Here is a 23,522-nt window from a genome sequence, read left to right on the forward strand (position 1 = left end):
GAGAAAAACCATAAGACACAATCACAAAACAATTAGTCACCAAGCAATATTGCAAACATGGTAAGTCATCATGGCTGGAGTTATAAATGTACCTGATGGTAGGTGAAAGACTTCACTAGGGAGGTGAATCTTCCCAGAACTCTGAAAGATAAAATGAGGAAAAGTCAGAATTATCCTCATTCCTTAGCACACCATGCTTCAGAGGCAGCCATTCTATAACATACCTGTGAACAAAACTCTCTGAATCAGTTCTTACACATCTCAGTATTCACACATAGTCACAAACACTCAGACATAAATTCAGCCTGACTTGCCCCGAGGTGAGAACATATATCCAGGGCCCAGGTTTATGTTTTCCAATTATTATATCTCAATCATGTATGTGTCAGGGACAGGTTAGCTGTCCACTAAACATGGTTAGGTGTGACCTTGAATTTCTGGCCTTTGGTACGTGGGCAGAAGTAAAGTACATCACTCTCAGGTTGGGCCTGTAAAAACTTCCCGTGTGATACTGTACGCTGTCTCTTCCCCTGCGATCTGGCTAGACCCTGATTCCAGGATGGCATCCAAAGCCACATATTGAATGTGGTCGAACCTCCATCAGCCTGGGTCCCAGAATGTCTGCGTAGAGCAGATAAGCCCCTCACCTCCCCTACACGCATCCTGGCTGATTGGACTTCCCATTTGTTAAGCCACTGAGCTTTGGGTGCTTATCTGTTATAACTGCTGACATAACCTGACCTATATAATGTATTGTATCTGAAAAAAAAGAAAACATTTCATTTTTAAAAGTAAAAAAATAAAACATTTGGATGGCAAGTAAAATCAAAACTCTAAGTGTAAATACGGTTAGAAGAAAACATGGAGCGATACAATTATTTGAGGGGGAAATTTTTTTTTAACTGGGTCAGATCTGTAATACAACTAGCTGTGCCCTCTTGCTCCCTCCCCCCTCCCCGCCCCATGCCCCCAGCAGTGCTGTGGGACCAGAATAGCTTCTGTCTGTGGAGAAGACTAAGACTCTTCATTCACAGAATAAGACTTTGGGGTGTATGATTTCTTACACAGTAACCCCGCTCCTTTTCTTTTTCCTGTGTCATACCTCGTTCCAGTGAAATTTTTCAGGGAAGCAAATATATAAAACAGATCATCTTGGCACTGCTCTGGTTGAACTGGGAGTTGAAAATGCAGCTCCAGCCTTAACAAAACCCCAGAGGCTCTTAGGAGCACAGTTCGAAAGCCACAATTTACATTGATTCAGTCGCAAATATTAGGTACAGTCGCACCAAGCATCCTTAGTTTCCAGAACTTACAATGGCCTTATCATCTACCATGCATTATCTGCATTTTTGGAAATTATTTAAATTTTCAACCTATGTATACTCTTAAGACGATAAACTCTATTTTCCTCTAAAATATTTCTTTACATTTATCTTTCTTCCATTTTTCTCTATCATCAGCCTAGTTCAGGCCCACATTACATGACTCCTTTGCCTCAGTTTCTCCCCACTCTCCAGCACACTTCCTTTTAAGAGTCTATTCTCTGTCCATGGATAAAGAAGATGTGGTACATATATACAATGGAATACTACTCAGCCATTAAAAAGAATGAAATAATGCCATTTGCAGCAACATGGATGGACCTAGAGATTATCATACTAAGTGAAATAAGTCAGACAGAGAAAGACAAATACCATGTAATATCAATTATATATGGATTCTAAAATACGACACAAATCAACATATCTACAAAACAAAAACAGACTCACAGATATAGAGAACAGACTTGTGGTTGCCAAGTGGGGCACAGGTGGAGGGAAGGATTGGGAGTTTGGGATTAGCAGAGGGCTCCCCTTATAGGATGGATAAACAATAAGGCCCTACTGGATATCACAGGGAATTATATTCAATATCCTGTGATAAACCATAATGGAAAAGAATATGAAAAAGAATATATAACTGAGTCACTTTGCTGTCCAGCAGAAATTAACACAACATTGTAAATCAACTACACTTCAGTAAAATTAAAAAAAAAAAAAAAAGGAGTCTATTCTCTGTCCAGCAGCAGAAATGGCTCTTAAGGAATATGAATCTGAGCAGGTCACTCTTGCTGGAAACCCTCCGATGGCTACCCATCACACTTTGAATAAAAATCCAAAGGCCTTTCAATGGCCCCTAAGACCCCCCATGACTTGGCCTCAGCTCCACCCTCCCGGCTACTATAGCTGCATCTCCCTGTTCTTCCTCAAACGTGGCAAGGATACTCCCATCCCAGGGCCCTTACACTCACGTTTCCCTAAACCTGCACCTCTCACTTTCTTGATGACTGGCTGGCAGCTTGCTGATGTATTTCATCCGGGACCAAGATCAGATCTGGCCTGTTCAAAGGCTGTCCCCGACCACTTTGTGGTCTTCTTCTCCTTTATGCCCCTACCCAGAGTATATCATTTCCTGACATTAAATCACGCATGGGCTTGTTTCCCCTCACTTAGACTGTAAGCTCATTGAGGATAGGATTTTGATTTTGTTCATTACTCCATCCCAACACCTAAAACAGTACATAGCACATTATCTGTTCCTCAGTAAATAATTCTATAAGGGAATAAATGAACGAATTCCCTCAGAGAGTTTGTAGCACCTAATGATTACTCTTTCCAGCTCAAAACCGTTCAGGCCCCAGCACTACTAAGGCACAGCTCCCTTCTGCAGCCTTATTTCCTGTCTCAGAGTCTCCTGGATGTTGACACTCACGGCAACATGCGTGAATCTCAAAGGCATTATGCTGGATGAAAGAAGCCAAACTAGAAAGGTTGGTATTGTATGATTCCATTTATATGACATTCTCAAAAGGACAAAACTGTAGGACAAAGAACAAGATCTGTGGTTCCAGGAATTATGGGTGGAGGTAGGGGTGTCTATAAAAGAATAGCACGAGGGAGTTTGGGGGCTGGCGGTGATTGATGGAATTGTTCTGTATCCTGATTATGGTGGTGGTCGTGAATCTATGCATGTGCTGAAATTCATAGAATTGTACTCCAAAGGAAAGAAAGTCGAGTTTAGTATAATTTTAAAAGTAAAATAAAAAATAAATAAATATGCAAAAAAAATTTTGGTCCTGTGGACACTAAGATCCAGACAAATTGAGTTTTTGCTTTTCCTACTTCTTGCTCTGACTTTCCTGCCCTCTCCCATCCTCTCCAGTAACCTCTCTTGTAACCTCTCCTGTTTCTATCCCCTCCTTCCTAAGTCTCTCTCTACCAGACTCTCTACATTGAAAGTTTCCTGCCACAAAACTGCCAGATTGATCTTTCTAAAACATGACCTCCTCAGAAACTTCCAATGGCTCCCTTTCACTTAATGGCAATGGTTTCCAAGCCTTTCTCCTTTTCTTCAATGAATCTTTGTTCAACTGGAATCTTTTTCAGGAGCCGAGTGTGCAGAACAGACCAATTTGGAGATTTCCCTGGTTCACCTAGTTGACAAAGGGTGGGGTGCTACAGTCCCACTGAAGTGCCTCCCCATGGCTCCTTACACACCACCCCAAATCCCCAACATTCCTCCACGGAACCCCAAGAGCTACTAGAAGCACAGGATGAGAACCAGTGGCCAATAGAACAAAGTCTAACTTTCTAGAGAGATATTTCTGATCTCTGAGAGATCTTGCTATTTGTCCTAAAGAATTTATGGGAACATTAAAGGGCAGGAGACTTGGAAGATTTGGGGTTCAAGCCCCAATCTAGCCACTTACTAGCTGTGTGAAACTTGTTGAACCTCTTTTGCCCTTAGATCAAGTTAGGTAAGAATAACCTATCTCACAGTGCTCTCGTGATGACATGACATAGTACGTGAATTCTTTTGTGAAGTATAAAGTGCCTTGTAAAATGTATGATAGAGTATTATTATTATGAAAGGCAGTGTAGGTGTGGGCAAAAACTATGGGTTTGGGCCCTTTTACTTTGTTCAAATGCAGGTCCTGTCACTTGCTACCACTGGCGAGTTTCTTATCCTCTCAGAGTCTTTTATCTTGTATGTAACATGAAGCAAATATAGCATCACTTCCGGACATCTCCAGAAGAAGAGGGATATCTCCCTCCATAAGCCCCTTTTTAAGTGCATCACTGGCAAAGGGAGTGGTACCAACATAGGGAAGGATGTTCAAACAGATGGTGCCCACGCCAGGAGAAAAGAAGGGAAAGTGCCTTTCGTATTGTCATTCAACAGTCTCAGCTTCAATTTCTACCTTTGGAGTCCTGTTGCTAAGCCAGACTTCTCAATGTAATAAAATATTCCTCCATTCTATAAAGAATTTCTGTCTATAGTGTCAACAGTCTACAATGTGCAATATTTTCAATCAATTCTTTTAATTGAAAATAAATTGTATTCTTTGGTTCTTCTCACTGACATATTTAATTATATCCTCATGATTTGTCTTATAGAAACTAGCCAGTCTTTCAATGGGTTAAACAGAGATTAATAGAAACAAATGTTTTCTATGGAGAGAAAAATGACATTAATAAGTAGGAAGAAGGAAGTAGAATTTTCCACAAAGGTTAAATGCCAACGTTTGTGCAAGAGTAAATAGGATTATCCTGTCTTGGTGCATGGCAGAAAACACAATTAGATCATAAAATCATAGCGCTAAAAACAAATTTATGGCTTATATACAAAACATTAAGTAACAGAATAATAGAATGCCTAGCTAAAAATCACATAATTAATTAGTAACATAACTGGGACTGGAATTCAGATTCCTTGCCCACATTACCAACTCTGAACAAGAACCCCCCTCAATAAAGGAAGGTAACTGATGGGTCTCCTGTAAGATCATCATTATTAGGGTTTCAGCAGTTCAAATAACTTTCCATTTGGGAACTAATGAGAAACGAAACAAAAATATAGAATTAAGGTATAAGCTTACATATTAATATAAAATTGTGCTTCGTTTAATTTTAAACAACTTATCAGTAGTGCTATCAAAGACCAGGCAAGAATTGGAAGAGTTTATTTGAACAGATTTTGGATTTCACCAAGATAGCAAAACAACTTTTATATCATCCCTTTGGTTGAAAGAATAAGCCAGTTCATTCTTGTTAAATCACTTCCATCTGGTCACAAGAATAATTTCCCTTCAAAATAACTACCCACTGGTTTTCAGCTGGTTGGTGGCCTGAAACATGAGAGGCTTTCTTTTCATTACTGGATTTGCTGATGTTCAGCTCTCTACACCAAAGTTCTTTTTCCTTTCTCAGTGTGGTGTTCAGCCTACTATAAAATTCCATGAATTCATAAGTGCCCAAACGATACAAAATGTATGATACAGAAAAACAATCCCCATTCCCACCTACTCCCATTCTACGTGAGTACTTTAAAACATGTAATTGACCTTTAGCTTTATTTCTTCTTCTGCTGAGATTTCAACATATTAATAACTCACAATGTGGCTGATCATCCACATAATCTTATGGCTCAAATTTCCATTGACAGTAAGTATATTTACTCATTTTTAAAAGGAACTTAAGTAAATGGTTACAAATTATGGGAAAGGCATAGTAACTTCAAATAAAAGCCATAACTTGACTTTTGGAGTCCAACAGATCAGAGTTTAAATTTTGTCTCTGCCATTGACTAGTTCAGTGGCCTTGTGCCCAGTGACTTGAAATCACTGAGACTTGGTGCTCCTGTATGAATAATGGAATAAAAATATTTGCCTCTGGGAGTTTTATGAAGATATCATGCCACATTATGAGTAAAGCACTTAATACTGTGCCTGGAATATAGTGCTCCATAAATGGTATCTATTCTGTTATAAGGTATCTATAATGTGCTTGCTATTCACTGATTGCCAATAATTATTATAAAAATTAAGAATATATGTAAAAGAAATTTTTTGAATTTTGCTTCTTGCTTTATACTTTAAACAGCTCTTTCTGATTTCTGATTTTTAAGATCTTTAAAATATTTTAAGAGTTCTAAATAGGAGAACATTCCTAATACTTTTTCATCTCTTTTTATTTTAAAACAAAAACTAACACAAACACACACGCACAAAAAGCCTTGTAATGATAAGATTAAGGATGACTCATTCTATGTGCACATGTGAAATCTTCTCCTTCTTTTAAGGACCCCTGGAAGAAATCAAGCTAGACAATAGAGGAATCATATTAAGTGAAGTTTGAGATGGGAAGAAAAAATACAGTATGATGTATCTCTTCTTCACCTCAAAAACAAAATCATAAAAATAAACCAAATCATGGCTTTCACCAACTGTGAAATAGAAAGAAAGAAAACTGAAAGAAAAGGAGAAAAATAAGAGCAGGTATTCTTAACTGTTTTTGTGCCATGAACTTCTCCAGGTAAAGCATCTAAATTTTTGATGTAATGATGAAACAATAATTCAAGATAGTTGAAGTAACCGTAACATAATATGAAAAGACTTGTGATTTTTGCAGTTGACGGAAGTACAGGTACTGTTAATATTGCTGAGGTTTATGGCCCATATTCAATATTAAAGGAAATACTACATTTCAATTAGAGATTAATGAAAATAAAGACGAAATTTTTTCTCACCCAAGCTTACAGACCACCTCAGTTCTATCTGCTGAACCCCTTGGACCCCAGTTGCAGAATTTCTGCATTGGAGATATACCAAGCCCAATTTGTATCTTCCTAAATATAAGATAGAATTGGAATATTAGTTCCTTTAAATTTTCTGAATCATGGTAAAAATTAACTTGCTGTGTTACAATTAGCAAAATAAGGAAACAAGTACAGTTTTGCTTCTTTCCTTCAAGCAAAGTTTAAGTGAAATGACAAGCAATTATTTTTATTTTGTTACAAAGTTTTTTCTAGGGTGACTTTTCTACATTGTTAACAAAATTGTTTCTTTTTTCCACTTTTCCTGAATTTTATTTTCAAATTCACCTATTTTGATATACTTCTATGATAAACCACTGTAACACTGGGTCACAAACATTACATGTATACAGAAAATTTCAGCCAAGAAAGGAATGAGGACACAGTTTTGTTGTCATTGACCTTACTGTGTTTTACCAAATCCTTGCTCCAGCATAATGATTTTAAAGTTGAAACCACAACAACGTGTGCAGTCAACAATTAAAATTATACTCTGCCAGTTTTTCTTGCTGAAATCGCCATACTTAATAGTACAGAAGAAAAATCCAGCCACTTTACCGTGCTAAGGGATCTCCCCCTTGTGCCTAAACTTTGTATTGAACTCAAGCAGGATTGAAAGTCATCGGCATGACATATATTATGAATTATTTTTTTCTTAGTACAAAAAGTGGGATCTTAGTTCCCCGACCAGGGATCGAACCCACGCCCCCTGCAGTGGCAGTGCAGCATCTTAACCACTGGACTGCCAGGGAAGTCCCTGAATTTTTTTTTTAAAGTAAGGCAAAAAGTGACTTTCCTTCTCATATAAAGCAATTACTCAATGCTGAGAGTTTGGGGCTAAAAGCCTAATACAAGCATTATTCTAGGACGAGAATAAGTGGGTGGCTTCAAATAATTGTCCGTTACTGAAGACTCACAAAGCTTAATGGGTACTAGTTGTCTGAAGATGTTCATATCAGCTTCTTTTATAATAGCAAAGATTCTGAACAATCTACATAGCAAAACAAAATACGATCTAGCTATATGATGAAATGTTTGCAGCCATGAAAAGTCACATTTTTGAAGAATTAACAAATGGGAAACTGAGCACAATATAATACTGAAGGGATAAAGCAGTATTCAAAGATGCATACGTTTATGGAAAACTCCCAATTATATACCATGTATTTCTTTATTCATTTAACAAGCACCAACTGGTCTAACTGATCAGATTTCAAGTAGACCCATTTCATCCTTCAGACTTCAATTTAAATAGCATCACAACAGGGGGTTAAGAAAATTATTTCAAATGCTAGAATTTGTCACCTACCAATCAGTCATTCATTAAACACCTACTCTGTGCTCTACATTGTGTGGGGAGCAAACACACAGAAGTCAGTGGCTGCCCCCAAGAAATGTACAACTTATGGGAATCAACATTTTAGAAGTGTCTTCCCTAAGAACTGGTTTTCCTTTCTCCAAAATTCTGGAAGGTCTGAGAGCGAGGTGAATGTTAAATAAACTGAAAGGGGGAAATGTGACCCACCAAAGAAAAGCAGGAAGGTAGGAGAACCAGGTGAACAGTGGCCCCTGATTGGATGGCTCAGAGTACACTAACTCCACACCCAACAGTATCTGTAGTTTACAAATGAAGGGGAAAGATCAGGGTTCGTGGAATACTCAGGTGGCCGCTAGGGGATGCCAGAATGCTGATATCTTTCAGTGTGACGCCTGTTTCCCTAGGGGAATCTGGGTTTGCGACTGAATGTAGTTCAAGTTGACCAGAAATAACTTCTCCTCTTCCAGTAAGATTGTGAGAATGTGACTTAGGTCACGGAGTTAACAGGAGACCAGGGATTAGCAATCAAGTATTTATGAGTCCCAGATCATTATTAAGTCCCAGGTCATACTGTCATCCAAGGGGAAAAAAAAATCTTCCATCCCTCCAGCCGGAACTAATTATAGCAAACTAGACAAAAATTACAAAAGTAAAATGACAACAACAAAACCAATTAACCAAACTAAAACTTCAGAAGCTGGAAAACCACTTGAGAATTTTTTTTTTTAATTTAAATAGTACAAACCTGGTTTTTGTTTGTTTTTTTGTCTTAAAAATGTAAAAAATATGTCTAGGCATGGAGAAAGAAATACATCCAAATCTTAACAGGAGTATTGGAGGTGGTGGAATAACATCCTTATTATTTTTCTCATTTTTTCCCTCTGCTTTATTCATTTTCTGTAATGTCAAGATATTGTTTATCGCATACCATAAATGTCAGACACTGCATTAGCACTTTATCAAGGTAGTAAGACACGCATGTGTAGAAGTGTTCAGAGTCTCCTCGACTCCCCACACCCAGTCCAGGGAAATAGGAGAGTAGAGGGGAGAAAGTTTTGTGGAGTTAGAGGCTCCAGAACAAGGCTCAGTGAGGGCTTGGGCAGAGGGAGCTGTTAGGAAAATGGGTGGGAGAGGAAATTTTAATAATTCTAACTCTGAACTGTGTTTTCAATTCACCCTAGGGTTTTCTTAAAATCTAAGAAAATGGTTTGAATTACGTTGGTATTGCCTTTTGCAGTGGGAATTTCTTTTATAGAAACATGACCTTGAGGTTGAACAACATGGGTTCTGGCTATTAAAAAGTTCAAAAGCATTACTGCATTTTATCAAACACCAAAATGCCACCTTGAATTACAGAAAAAAGCTGGGTCATCTCAAGAAATCTTGTTCATTTGCTGTTTAATCAAAAAGTAACATAAATCAATGGAGTATAAACCGCCATCCTCCACCTAATTATTTACCTCCCCTTCATCCACATTTTCATCATAATATACCTAAGATACTGGATCTATGTCTTGCTAAAAAAGTGTTGCATGAAATTTATAGGCTGCTTTACCCAGGAGTTACTTCAGACTTAAGCAAGTATGGTATTGTTAGCAGTTGAAACAACTGAAGATGATATTTTAGGAAAGTTTCCCAAGATCCCTCAGCTCTTCAGTGGAAAATCCACCCCCAGCTGACTCCAGAGCCCCAGCTTCCCTCGTCATGCTGCTTTGTACCTACACCAAACATAATATATAGGCCAAATTTGCTGGGGTAGGAACAGGTGGGGAAGCAGGAGAAGGCGACAGGCAGAGCCCTGTCCATTGGGTGTCTCGGGCCCTCATTTCAGAGGCCCTTAGGTGATGTTACGAAGCAGTTCAAAAACCAGTGTTTCGCGACAAAAGAGAAACAAAAAACATAAAGAAGACTTCATGAAAATGTAAAACTTTTGTGCTGCAAACAAAAAGACACCCCACAGAATGGGAGAAAATATTTGCAAATTATATATCTGATGAGACTTGTACGCAAAAGATATAAGAACTCTTACAATAAAAAATAAGTAAAAATAAACTCTTGGGACTTCCCTGGCAGTCCAGTGGTTAAGACTCTGCGCTTCCACCACAGGGGGCAAGGGTTTGATTCCCTGGTCGGGGAACTAAGATCCCGCATGACGCGTGGCAACATGGCCAAAAATAAAAATAACATAATTTTAAAAATTAAAACTCTTACAATAAAAGATAATCTAATTTTTAAATGGAAAAAAGAATTGAAGACATTTCTCCAAAAATATACAAATGACCGATAAACACATGAAAGCATGTTCAACATCATCAGGGAAATACAAATTGAAACCACAATGAGATACTGCTTCTCACCCAGTAGCATGGCTATAATGAAAAACACAGACAATAACAAGTGCTGACAAGGATGGAGAATTGGAGCCCTCATGAGGAATGTAAAACACTGCAAACACTTTGGGAGTCTGGCAGTTGCTCAAAATGTTAAACGTAACTGCCACAGGATCTAGCACTTTTACACCTAGGTACATACCCAAGAGAACTGAAAACACACATACGTACAATCACGTGCACACGAATGTCCATAGCAGCATTATTCATAATAGTCAAAAAGTGGAAACATACCAAGTGTCCATTCACTGATGAACGGATAAATATGGTAGACCCATATGTGGTATATCCATACAATGGAGTATTATTCAGCCAAAAAAAAAAAGGAATGAAGTACTGATACAGCTTACAACTGATGAACCTTAAAAAGAAGCCAGTCACAAAAGACTACATATTTTATATTCTATTTATATATGAAACGTCCGGAACAGGTAAATCCATAAGCAGATTATTAGTTGCCAGGTGCTGAGGAGAGGGGGCTGGGGAGTGACTGCCAGTGGGTGGTGCAGGGTTTCTTTTAGAGAGGGTAAAATTTTCTGAAATCAGACTGTGGTCATGGGGGCACAACTCTGTGAACATACTGTACTAAAATACTGTACACTTTAAATGGATGAACTGTGTGTGAATTTTATCTCAAGAATGCTGGTTAAGGGCTTCCCTCGTGGCACAGTAGATGAGAATCCGCCTGCCAATGCAGGGGATACGGGTTCGAGCCCTGGTCTGGGAAGATCCCACATGCCGCAGAGCAACTAAGCCTGTGCGCCACAACTACTGAGGCTGCGCTCTAGAGCCCGCGAGCCACAACTACTGAGCCCACGTGCCACAACTACTGAAGCCCACGTGCCTAGAGCCCGTGCTCCACAACGAGAAGCCATGGCAATGAGAAGCCCGCGCACCACAAGCAAGAGTAGCCCCCGCTTGCCGCAACTAGAGAAAGCCCGCCGTGCAGCAACGAAGACCCAAAAGCAGCCGAAAATAAATAAATAGATAAAAAATAAAAATTATAAAAAAAAAAATCAACTGGTGAAACTCCAGGAGGCCCCTCCCTCCTGCTAAATAAGCATTTTTTTAAATGCCGTCTTGACTTCCTCTTCCATGGTGCCATCTTCTTGCTTGCTCTAGTTTGTTTCCTTGCTCTCTTTCTTGTAGGAGGGGGTGAACTACTTCCTCATAATCTCATGTTCTTAATAAAACATGAACATAGAAAAAAATCCCATGTTTTGGAAAAAAGTAATGTATTATACCATAGCTCATGCTGTGGCTATGAAGTCAATACAAATATACAATTGTGTTCTAATTTATGGCAAGTGTCTACAAGTAATTCTCATGTGCTCAGTATTTTAGTAACAATGTTTAAAACAGGAACACATGTAGATAAGGAAATGAGTAAATTCAAAATGTGCAGCTTTATATAAACATTTTACCAAAAAAATTTTAAGCACTTAGCAAGGGCACAGACTATCACTTCGTTTAAGTGACATAATTTAACAACTGCTTGGACAACATCTATAATATACATTATGAGTTTCTTCATCATAAAGACCTCATTTTTAATCTTCCCTTCTTGACCTTCCCCCACTGGAAGATAAAACCAGTGAGATTTTCAGTACAATTTACAATTCATTTTATTATTCTGGTGAAAGAAAACATTCCCAGGTTTATTTCCAATTTCAGTTTCAAAAAAACTGACCTGAAACTTAGTCTTTAATAGCTGTGATCACCAATAAATGTGTAAGATTATAAAAGGTGAATTAACTCATGGGTAGTACAAAGTCAATGCAGAAGAATCTTTCCTACCTAAAGCATTTTTTTTAAACTGTAGAGCAATCCCATTCATTTAAAACACTTATGTGTTAAAATAATATATTTCAGTTGATTATGGACATCACAAATAGAATGTAAAAGATGTTACATTTCTTCAAGTACTATTTGTTTCATTCTGTTCAATTTTGTGTTTCCTACCATCCATTCTACAGGTCAATCAAAATACAAATGCGTGCAAATAATACAGGTTATTGAAATGAAATAAAATTCAAGGAGAACAAAATTAAGAATTAACTTATGAGGTAAGTTTTACTTTCGTGTGTTCAGATATCACAGTTGTTAAGAAATGCTTCTCTTTACAAAGCATATTTAACATGTAAATATATTATATCTTCATTGAGCCCTTATCTCTAGAGCCCAAAATCAAGTTGAGTAAAATTCCATGCCTCCTAGAATATTAAATACCATGCAGCACAGTATTTTTTAAAATGTTAACTTTTAAAGCAGAATTCACTTATATTTCTGTCCAATGAAAAATAAGTTCATTAAAACCATTTGAAATGATGCATTTAACTTGAAATAAGTTACAAAAATTCCAACATAAATGTAACTATCTGTAACCAGTGTAATCCACCTATCCCCAAAACAATGTAGTGGGGGCAAAACGTTCAAAGGAGAAAGCATCAGAATGTGTGTAAAAGAGCACTGAGAAGCCAAGCTTCCCAGAGCTTTTCTGGGGATGAAGAGTGACTGTCACATCTTTCTACCCAACTGAGAGTTCCTACACCAAGTCAAAGTGGACCATCAAACTGAAATATTCCATATTTCCCAATGGTCAACCAGTTGGGCACAGAAGCTGTGAGCTGTTCACCTTGCCCAGGCTGCAGACCAACCTGAACTTCAGCTTTTAATGTTCTTATACTGCAGAGAGGTGCAGGGTGGAAGCCATTCAAAGCTTCATGAAATGGAACGGTAAATTCCCATCTTCTGTCCCCCGTCAACTTCCTGTAATTCAAATCACCCTTAAATAAAATTAAATGTGCCTTTTGTAGTGTAGCATATAAGTCAGGAGCGACTTGAGGCATTGCACTGAATTCATGAGGCAGAGTCCAAAAGATGTGATCGAGGTAAACCCATCTGCCCATTTTAATATGGTTTTCCCAGTCAACCCCACATTTGGACACCCACTTATGATTAGAATGTTTTAGTTGTTCGATTACCCAGTTAGAATCATGTAGAGTAGTATCAGAAACAAACCATGGAATCGTTTTCCCATAAAAATGGATCTCAGTAGCCAGTTTAGAGGACAACAGGAAGTCAGCTAATACTAAATCTGTAACAAGTTCAAACCCAGAATTATCCAGAACAATATCCACTCGAGTAATAGATGCTTTTTCTCTTTTTTTTTTGCAATTGCTAAGCAATGACCAAAGATGTTCCATGTCATTCACTAAAATGAAAGGTTTTAGGTCTTCCAAAGAATTTATTAAATTGGTCTTCTGAGAAATAGTTTTCCCACCTGATAGAGACAGATCACACTTATTTCCCCACAGTGAAATCTGAAAAAGAAAAAGCACAAAACATTTACCCTTCTTTTGAATAACCAACAAAAACTCTATTACGTAGGATGTAATGGGAGGTGGGGTTGCTAAAAGTATTCATAAAATTCATTTCTACAAAACTCAATATAAAATGTCCATCCAATCTACATTATCTCTAAGTATACTGTATAAAAAAGGTAAAACAATGAAACTTTAGCCAGTACGCAATGAACTTAAGAAAAAAAACAGTTTGAATGATTTTAGCACTCACATTGTTTAATCAGAGTGAAAGTTTTTGCATCTTGCAGATATTATTAGAACATGATCAGATGCTGTAAAATGAGGCTACAAAGTTTACTTTATAATCCAGAGTCAAGAGAAAATAAAAATTCCCCCATCCTTAGGACCTGGCAACTTTTCTGGGATTTAGTTCTCTCACTTGTAAAATAAAGAAATTGAACACGGTGATAACTAAAGATTCTGCCAACTCTAATAATCTATTATTCCACTTTGAAATACTCAAGTTTATTTTGTAGGAAATGGTATGTAGCCCCATTTTTTTAAGCTCTAACTAAAATTACATGTTTAGAACTGTAGGCTCTAGAATCAGACAGACCTGGGTTCAAATCCTAGCATCTCCAATAAACCACCACCGGTAAATTAAGCTCTAAGGCTCAAATTCCACAACTGAAAAATGAGATAATAATAGCACTTAGCTCGTAGAGTTATTCTGAGTATCTGACATAATGCATGTAAGTAATGTACCCAAAAGCTGGCATACAGAAGTATTCAATAAATATTAGCCCAAACAGGCTCTAGTATTCTCTGATTCAAAATAAGAGGAAAGTGCATGTTCCAACCAAGAATATTATTTTAAAAAGAAAGATAACTCAAGTGTCCAAATTTGATGAAGAAACATACAACGGCACACATGATGGCACTCTCCAGCTGAGGTCAGGGTCTCTGTTGGCCTACGGCACATTTCCTTCAGATCGTCTTCCAGTTCGTAATTCTGTATTTATTTGTGCCATTATTTGTTTATATTCCTTCAGGATTACAAGTTCAATGACAACAAGGACTAGTCTGCTTTCCTCACCACCACATGCCCGGCATCTAGAACAGTGTTTGATGAAGTTGACACTGAAATATTTGTGTGAACAGTGGTGGAGTGCTGTGGCTTCTAAAAACATCAATAATTCCCTAGAAACTAAGACACCTTCAGGCTTCCTGTAGGAAGGTAACCTGCTGGTCATCGTGAGCACTAATGGGGACAACTTTGGCTTCCTTTACGTGGGAGAAGAGTGGCAGTTTGGGGTAGCTGGCTGAACTAGATGACAGAAGATAGATCAGTACGCTTTCTTCTTCACAATTTATTATACTTACGGGACAAAGAACATATTCAAAGAAGATTATTTCCCAAAAGAATGGGCTGGCTAGGGGCAGGGAGTGACATGCTGATTTTTTCTTTTCTTTTCTAATTCTAAGCTAAGTGTAATAGTGAGAGGGGGAAATAATACTTCCGTTTATTAGTTAACAGAACCATGACCACTTTTCTTCCAAACTCAAAATATGCCTTTCCTGCTTCACCATTCAGCTTACTTTGCTCGCCCTCAAAGTTTCATCAGGACTTTATCACATCCCACAACTATCAGCACGTTCTGTAGCCTCTACTTTCAAAGTATATCCAGAATCTGGTGACATTTACCATCTCCGATGCTACCAACTTGGTCCAGTCTGCCCTCACCTGAGTCACTGTAGTAACAAATCTCCCATTTCCACCCTCGTGCCTTCGGTCTGTCCTCAGAAGTAATCCTTGAAATAAGTCATTTAATGTTACTCCTCTGGGCTTCCCTGGTGGTGCAGTGATTGAGAATCCACCTGCCAATGCAGGGGACACAGGTTCGAGCCCTGGTCCGGGAAGATCCCACATGCTGCGGAGCAACTAAGCCCGTGCGCCACAACTACCGAGGCTGCGCTCTAGAGCCCGCGAGCCACAACTATTGAGCCTGCATGCCACAACTACTGAAGCCCACGCGCCTAGAGCCTGTGCTCCGCAACAGGAGAAGCCACCACAGTGAGAAGCCCGCGCACCGCAAGGAAGAGTAGTCCCTGCTCGCTGCAACTAGAGAAAGCCCGATCGCAGCAAGGAAGACCCAACGGAGCCAAAAGTAAATAAATAAAATAAATAAATTTATTTAAAAAACTTACTCTTCTGAGCAAAACCCTCTAACAGCTTCCCGCTTCACTGTGAGCAAAATCCAAAGTCCTCGCCTTTGCTCCGGAGGCGCGGCTGGTTTCCTGCAGGCCCTCACCTCTGCTCCCCATTCCCTGAGGCCTCCCCGGCAGGGTCTCCCACACACCTGGCAGGCTCCCCCCTCAGGGCTCCGCAGGAAGCCCCACCCAGACGTGAGGGGACCCCCTCCTTCACCTGCCTCGGGTCCCGCCCCCCTCCTTAGCAGGCCCTTCCCTGGGGGCCGGGCTTAAAACTGCAGCTCCGCACCCCTCCCCCACCACTCCAGGTCCCCCCTTCCCGCTCTATTTCTCTTGCGAGCACTTTCAAACATCTCTTTCTGGAAATGTTTCGAACGTCTTCCGGGAAGTAAGGGCTGGGGAAACTGCTGTGTAAAACCACATACTTTCAAATAGTTCTGATTATAATGATATATTTTAAATTTTAGGATGTTTTGAATGAGAATTCAAAACTAAAGACAAGATAGATGAAGAAATGTAATAAAACCATATGAAACCATGGGCCACCCGACTGTTTCCACCGGCTGATGACAACTGCACAACAGCTGTGCTCCACTCTGCCCAACACTTACAGGAACGAAGCTAGTTTAATTCTCAGGTCAAATCATGAGGCGCATAGGATCACCCTCACTTAACCGATGAGGAAACTGACACTCAGAAACATTAAGTACCTTGCTTCAGGTCCAACCACAAGTAAGTGACATGGCCAATATTCAAAGCCAAGTCAGGCTGGGCCGATCAGATGACTGTGAACTTCAGTATCTCTCAAGAATGACAGAGCTATGAAGCCAGATGACTCCTGTGCCACTAAAACCTCCAGTGGGAGTAGAAGAAATTTCAAAACCCCTTTTCAGAGATTAAATGGATTTTCATCTCTCGAATAGATAATTATTAAAATGATAAAAAATGATCACTGATAACTTAAATGACAATATGTAAACATGTTTTGCTGTTAAACGTGTACCAGTTTATTTTTCAACTATTTAAATAAACAAACTGAGGAGATGAATTATTACATTTACCTGAAGAACTTTAAAAAACTCATTCTTCAGCTGATTTTCATCTAGTTCTTCAATAGTTTTCATCAACTCTTGCAGGTGAGTACATAAAGCAATGATAGATTCCTGAGACTCAAAGAAATTTTGGTCTTTTAATTCTTTAAATATATCAAAGTCATCGATTGGTGGACTAAAGTAGGAAAAAAGCATAAGTGAAACATTTATATAACTCTGTACTTTTTTTTTTTAACATTTGGGTAATTGCAGTTTATTAAAGGAAAGAGAATAGTAGCATCCCATCTAAAAACTTACTGGTAATTTTTACTAGGTATAACATAGATCAAGTTACACAAAAATAATAATCAAATTACACAAAATAAATCAAATTAAACAAATTATGCAAAAATAAATCCCCACACTCATTTTAACTAACTGTCAAATGTTCCTTAATCAAATATTTTACTGGAAGCATTAAATAATTATAGGGACTGTATCTATAATTACTTACCCAGTGGGTTTTCAGGGCAAAAGGAGAAAAAGAAACAAAATTTCAAGACAATTGCTTTAGTTCAACAAACATTCTTTTGGGTGCTCAGGGTGGCCAGGTTCCAAGTAACAAACATACAGATATAAACAGAATAGTTGAATACAATGTAGTGATTACTAATAGAGTCAAATACAGATTATGGGAACCCAATGACTACTTGAGATAGATCAGACAATATTAATGTAAATTTTATTATAATGACAAATTTTGATCATTTATGTGTAGAGTTTTAATTTTTTAGCAACTTTTACTCCCAAGTTGCCTTTGACCAATGGTGATGTATGTGCCATGGCTACATCTTCACATTGTCCAATGAGAGATCAAATAGTATTAATACTGGCCTAAGAAAAACATAACTCAGAAGACAGAAATACTAACATAAAAGACTTTACAGAATCAAATGTCAACAACATTCAGATCATCTGTTCTTCAAAATTAGCTACTTTTTCCATGGGTCTCCTACCTTAGGGTAAAAAGGCAATGTGGCTGATGCAATGGGATTGATTAAAGTCAAAACCAAAAACATACCAGAATTTACACATCCAAATGATGGTTGCCTCCCTTCTCAGTCAGTCACCTTGGGAAGCTACACCCTTAGTCCAAGAATGTTGCCATTGCTCAAAGCACTTTTGGAATTCCTCTCTGGGGATTTTCTTCAGAACCTGTGGCACATTATTAAACGTCCTGTCAGTGACAGTATACCTTCATCCTTTGGAGTTTAATTTGTTTTTGGAAACAGCCAAAAGTCACTCAGAGCAATTTCAGTAGAATGAGGCATGTAAATCAAATGATAAAGTATTTTTGATCAAAAATGAGGAGTGACTAAAAAATAATGAGACTAATCTTTTTTTGAGGTTTGTAAACTGGCTCTGAAAAAAGTTCCAAAGAATTAAAAGACGTTTTTAGCAATGGCAGCATTGCTGAAGTGAATCAGTCTCTCGAGGTGACTTAAAAGGACAAAAATTATTTGGGTGCGTGGGTTCAACTGCAGGGGTCAGCAGACTGCAGCTTGCAGACCCCCTCTGGCCCACCACCTGTTCTGTATGATCTGCAAGCTCAGAACGGTTTGCACATTCTTGAAGAGTTGAAAAAAATTAAAAAAGAAGATTTTGTGACACATGAAATTCAAATTTCAGGGTCTATAACTGATGTTCTATTGGAACACAGCCATTTACATGCTCATTTACATACTGCCTGTGGCTGCTTTGGCACCGCTAGAGCTGAGTAGCTGCAACAAAGACCATGTGTCTTCCAAAGCCTAAAAGATTGACTATTTGGCCCTTCACAGAAAAAGTTTGTGGACCCTTGTTCTAGTGCTTTATTAACAAATCCTTCATTAATTTAAAGTCACAACTCATGTTAAGAATGAGACCTGTTCCTTATATTTAAGAGAGCAAACTCACATAGCTATAAATGATTTCAGATTTTAAAACGTTTGCTATTTTAGAATCTACTATAGCTGTATATGTGTACACAATGACCAAGGGGTTCTCTCCTAGGTATATACGCAACAGAAACACACACGTATGTTCACCAAGAATATGTGTTCGAGTATTTGTAGCAGCACTCTTCATAATAACCCCAAACTGGAAACTACTCAAATATCCATCAACAATAGAACAGGTCAACAGATTGTCATGTATTCATATCATGCAATACTATACAGCAATGAAAACTAATGGTTTACAATGATACGCAACAGTATGGATGAGTCTCACCAATGTAATGCTGAGTAAAAGAAACCAGACACAGAACTACCTCCATAAAATTTCATTTAAATGAAGTTTAAAAACAGGCAAAACTAATGCAGGTCACGATAGTGGTTACCCTTAAGGGGCAGTGATGGTGGTGACTAGAAGTGGATCCAAAGGGGCCTAAATTCTGCCTCTTGATCCAGCCACTGGGGACACAGCTGAACATTTAAGACATGTGCACTGTTCTGCATGTATATCACACTTTAATAAAAGCTTAAAAATGTCTGCCATTTTCTCCGTACTTTCATTTTTCAATATCTGAAGTATATTTACTGAATATATTTAAATTTTACGTATGGCTAAAACTTTGAATCTTAATTTAGATCTGCAGATTATTCAACCATTTAACTCTAAAAAAAACTAAAATACACATCTTGACAAAGAAAATTAGAAGTATGTTTCAGTGTAAGGGGCAAAATCAACAGAAACATATCTTAAAGCTAACGTGTGCTTTGGGATCCTGCAAAAGTTAGGAAGACCATGCTTTGGTCACTCTGGAGGGGTGACTGACACAGGACAGGAATTCTTCCTATAAGAGCCCTAACAAATTGGACACTTAAAAACTACTTCAGGGGTAGTGATAAATTAGGAGTATGGGATTAACAGATACAAACTACTATACATAAAATAGATAAGCAACAAGGATTTACTATATAGCACAAAGAACTATATTCAGTATCTTGTAATAACCTATAATGGAAAATAATCTAAAATATATATACACACATATATATTTATCTGAATCACTTTGCTGTACGCCTGAAACTAACACAATATTGTAAATCACTGTACTTCAATTAAAACAAACAAACAACTTCAGTGCTAGTTCTGCTGTAGGACAGCCTTTCTTTGCACTGACCTGACACCTGAGTATGGTACAGTATCAGACAAATCCCCGGACCTTCAAATATCTGCCACAGAGATCACCTTAGGAGAGTTCCACATCCATGGCTGACTAATATTCTCATTCCTGGAACTTAAAGCTGAATTTTGCCTCTACCCCTCTTATCAAGCTATTCCTGGACCTACTACGGGTTGAGCAGCACAGGCTGGGCAGAGTCTCCCTGGGGCCTGGAGAGAAAAACTGATATGCAGGCCCCGTCACAGACAAATTAAATCATCAGGATTTAATGTAACAATTTCCAAATCTGTACGTTTAAAAACAAAACAAAGAACTTTTCCCCAACTGGGTGACAAATGTGCAGCCAGGTCGGTAAGCTCCTGCCTTAGAGTTTCCATTCTCTGAACCTGATCCGCCTCTAAAATCAAACTCAGAAACAGCATTCCTGTCACCTTTCTAACTTCCAAACTCCACTAAGCCTGTTCAGGGTGCTACTCAGCGTTTCAGCACTTCAGCAGCTTTGTCTAATACCTGGATATTTTCCAAAGTTATGAAACCATCACCCAGAACGTCAGACTAACCTTAGTCCTGGAAAGATATCCAAATGTACTACTTGTGTGAGGAGGGCTCTAATCCGATTTACACAGACCAGGCTCAAATACTGGCTGTACCATTTACTAACCATGCAGCCCTGGGCAAGTTACTAATCTCTTTGAGCCTCAGTTTCCTCCACTGTAGAATGGAAATCATAACACCTATACTTCACTAGGCTGCAAAGTAACTAGAACGGAGCTGGTGTTCAATATATGACAGTGCCTAGTGTTTGCTATAGTCTTTTGCTTGGATCTGTGAGCCAGAAAATGTGCTATGTTTTTGGGGTTTTTTGGTTGTTTTTTTTTAACAAATTAGAATTTTTTTTTTTTTAAGATCAAATTTATAGAGAGAATGTTTTGCTTATTTCTTTTTTTTAAATTTTATTTATTTATTTATTTATGGCTGTGTTGGGTCTTCGTTTCTGTGCGAAGGCTTTCTCCAGTTGTGGCAAGCGGGGGCCACTCCTCATCGCCGTGCGCGGGCCTCTCACTATCGCGGCCTCTCTTGCGGCGGAGCACAGGCTCCAGACGCGCAGGCTCAGTAATTGTGGCTCACAGGCCCAGCCGCTCCACGGCATGTGGGATCCTCCGGGACCAGGGCTCGAACCCGTGTCCCCTGCACCGGCAGGTGGACTCCTAACCACTGCGCCACCAGGGAAGCCCTGTGCTATGTTTTTAACATTATATTCTGCTTTTAGAGCACAAGACCTAAAACATACTTATTCAGCAAATACAAAAACTTTTGACTTTAAAATAATTTATAAAGATGAAGACCAAAAAAAGTGAATAGACTCAAATTTACACATGTTCCCCAAAGTCATCTTTTTATTTTAATATTAGTGCTGGTTTAATCAATTGTTTTCAATTATCCTATGCTATGTTTAGGAATAGATACCAAAGGATTCCTCTTATTCAGCAAACCGGTATTTCTGTAACCTGTGAACTAAAAGAATGATCCATATTACACTTTCTTCCGCTCTACAGGTCAATTCTCCATCAGAATTTTCCTAGGAAAAATTAAATTAGTATAAACAAACCTATAAAAAATTATTTGGGGGACTTCCCTGGTGGTCCAGTGGTAAAGAATTCACCTTCCAATGCAGGGGATGTGGGTTCGATCCCTGGTCAGGGAACTAAGATCCCACATGCCGTGGGGCAACTAAGCCCGCATGCCCCAACTACTAATCTCACCCACTCTGGAGCCCGTGCGCCACAACTAGAGAAGAGAAAACCTGCACACCACAACTAGAGAGGAGTCCGCGCGCCACAACGAAGGTCCTGCATGCCGCAACTAAGACCCGATGCAGACAAAAAAAATAAACAAATTAATTTTAAAAATTATTTTTTTCCAATCTAGCTGTTAAAAAAAGAGCTAAAAATTATTAAGACTGTGTAAAACAATGTAGTGACTCCTTTCACCAAATAATTCTGACATATTATTTATTTTTATAAACAACACATATGCTTACTTTGTCCTGTCTTGATTTTTTATATAAATAATTATTTCAAATTAACATTTTTTGCTCAATAAGTATATTGTTTTACTCTACAAATAAGTAAGTTTTTATAAGGATTTTTATATCTGAATATCCTATTCAGATATTCAATCTTAGGTCTATTCTGGGCAAGTGGATTATAATTACCAAGAATGTATTACAGCAATAACATTCGCAGAAATATCCAATAGTGCCATTAATATCTGTTGAACTGAATACAGGCTTCTACTGGTTTTTACTTGAAAACTTATCATTTTATAATTTTTTAAAAAGCACAAATTATCTAAAACATTTGTTTTTTGATGGCTATATACTTACCTTTGGATAATTGCTTCATGAATTCTACGATACATGTAGCATTCGACAAACAACCACGGTGAGAGAAACCACCTTGGTTTTCCATTACTCTCATTTAAAAGGCTCTGTTGATATTCTAGGTACTGATTCCATAGGTCAGTATCAACAAACTTCTCAACCAAAGGAACAATTGGTTTATCTGTTTGCAATTCATTCCGTAATTTAGAAAGAAGAGAAATTGCTTTCTTTTCAGCTTCCAGGCCTTTCTGCAGAAATACAGGGGGAAGAAAAAAAAATACACACACACACACACGTATATATGAATAGTTTACATGTAATTAATTTATATATAATTATTTCATCTATAAATATAAGTATATATGTACACACATATATACATAATTCCTCTAGGGTAGCAAATTTTTATGTATCTAAATTTAAGAAGAAAAAAACTAATACATTTCAAAACTACATTTTATGTCTTTCAAAAACTATTATAAACATTTAAATTTAGAATTCTTAAGTTGAAAAATCAAAGAACAACACAGATCTCATATCAACATTATGTTGCCTTATCTAGCCTGCCTTTTTTTTTTTAAGTTTCACCATATGAACTTATCTCCAGGTGGAATGACCATTACCACAGAGGAAAAACTGCTTATTGTGTTTCTGTTAGAGTTAACCAAAAAAGAATTAATGTTAAAACACAATTCTTACCTCTCCATGTTTCTCGAAAAATTCACTTTTATGTCGATGCAATGTATCAATAGCTTTGGTTAAGATCTGTGGTAATCTGTCCTTAACTGTAAGATATGCAAATGACCTAGAAAAGAGTCATATACACAGTATATTACTTAGGAGCATTAACACTAGAAGGCTGGTCATCTTTCAGTTTCTGGAACACCTCATTTAAATTCAAATTCCTTCTCATACAAGCCCTGTAAAGTAAACCAGCATTGCCCAACTCCTATAGTAACACAGGAAAATCTGAAAACCTCTCTGGTATATCGTAAAAGCTAAGCACTCTTTGTGCCTCGAATTCCAGGCTCTACCCTGGAGTCTACTTAATCTTTCTTATCTTTCTCATTGTATTCCTTTTA

The 23,522-nt window shown here is 38.0% G+C and overlaps 1 protein-coding gene across 4 annotated transcripts in view; it reads right to left on the bottom strand.

Moving 5' to 3' along the window:
• Positions 1 to 23,522, bottom strand: part of ARMT1 (acidic residue methyltransferase 1) — a 36,372-nt gene that overhangs the window by 10,559 nt on the left and 2,291 nt on the right. For 2 of the 4 annotated variants that reach the window (XM_082405518.1, XM_082405517.1), the window contains exons 2-6: positions 23,140 to 23,245; positions 22,444 to 22,688; positions 16,919 to 17,084; positions 13,625 to 13,664; positions 93 to 141 (exon numbers count right to left, since the gene is read on the bottom strand). In XM_082405518.1, the coding sequence (XP_082261644.1) occupies positions 116 to 141; positions 13,625 to 13,664; positions 16,919 to 17,084; positions 22,444 to 22,688; positions 23,140 to 23,245 (583 nt within the window). In that variant the 3' untranslated portion in view covers positions 93 to 115. Of the gene's footprint in view, positions 1 to 92; positions 142 to 9,332; positions 13,665 to 16,918; positions 17,085 to 22,443; positions 22,689 to 23,139; positions 23,246 to 23,522 lie in introns of those variants that run through there. The other 2 variants (XM_082405515.1, XM_082405516.1) reach the window with 1 other exon arrangement.

Source organism: Balaenoptera borealis, assembly GCF_965194805.1.
Source record: "Balaenoptera borealis genome assembly, chromosome: 9".
NCBI lineage: Eukaryota > Metazoa > Chordata > Mammalia > Artiodactyla > Balaenopteridae > Balaenoptera > Balaenoptera borealis.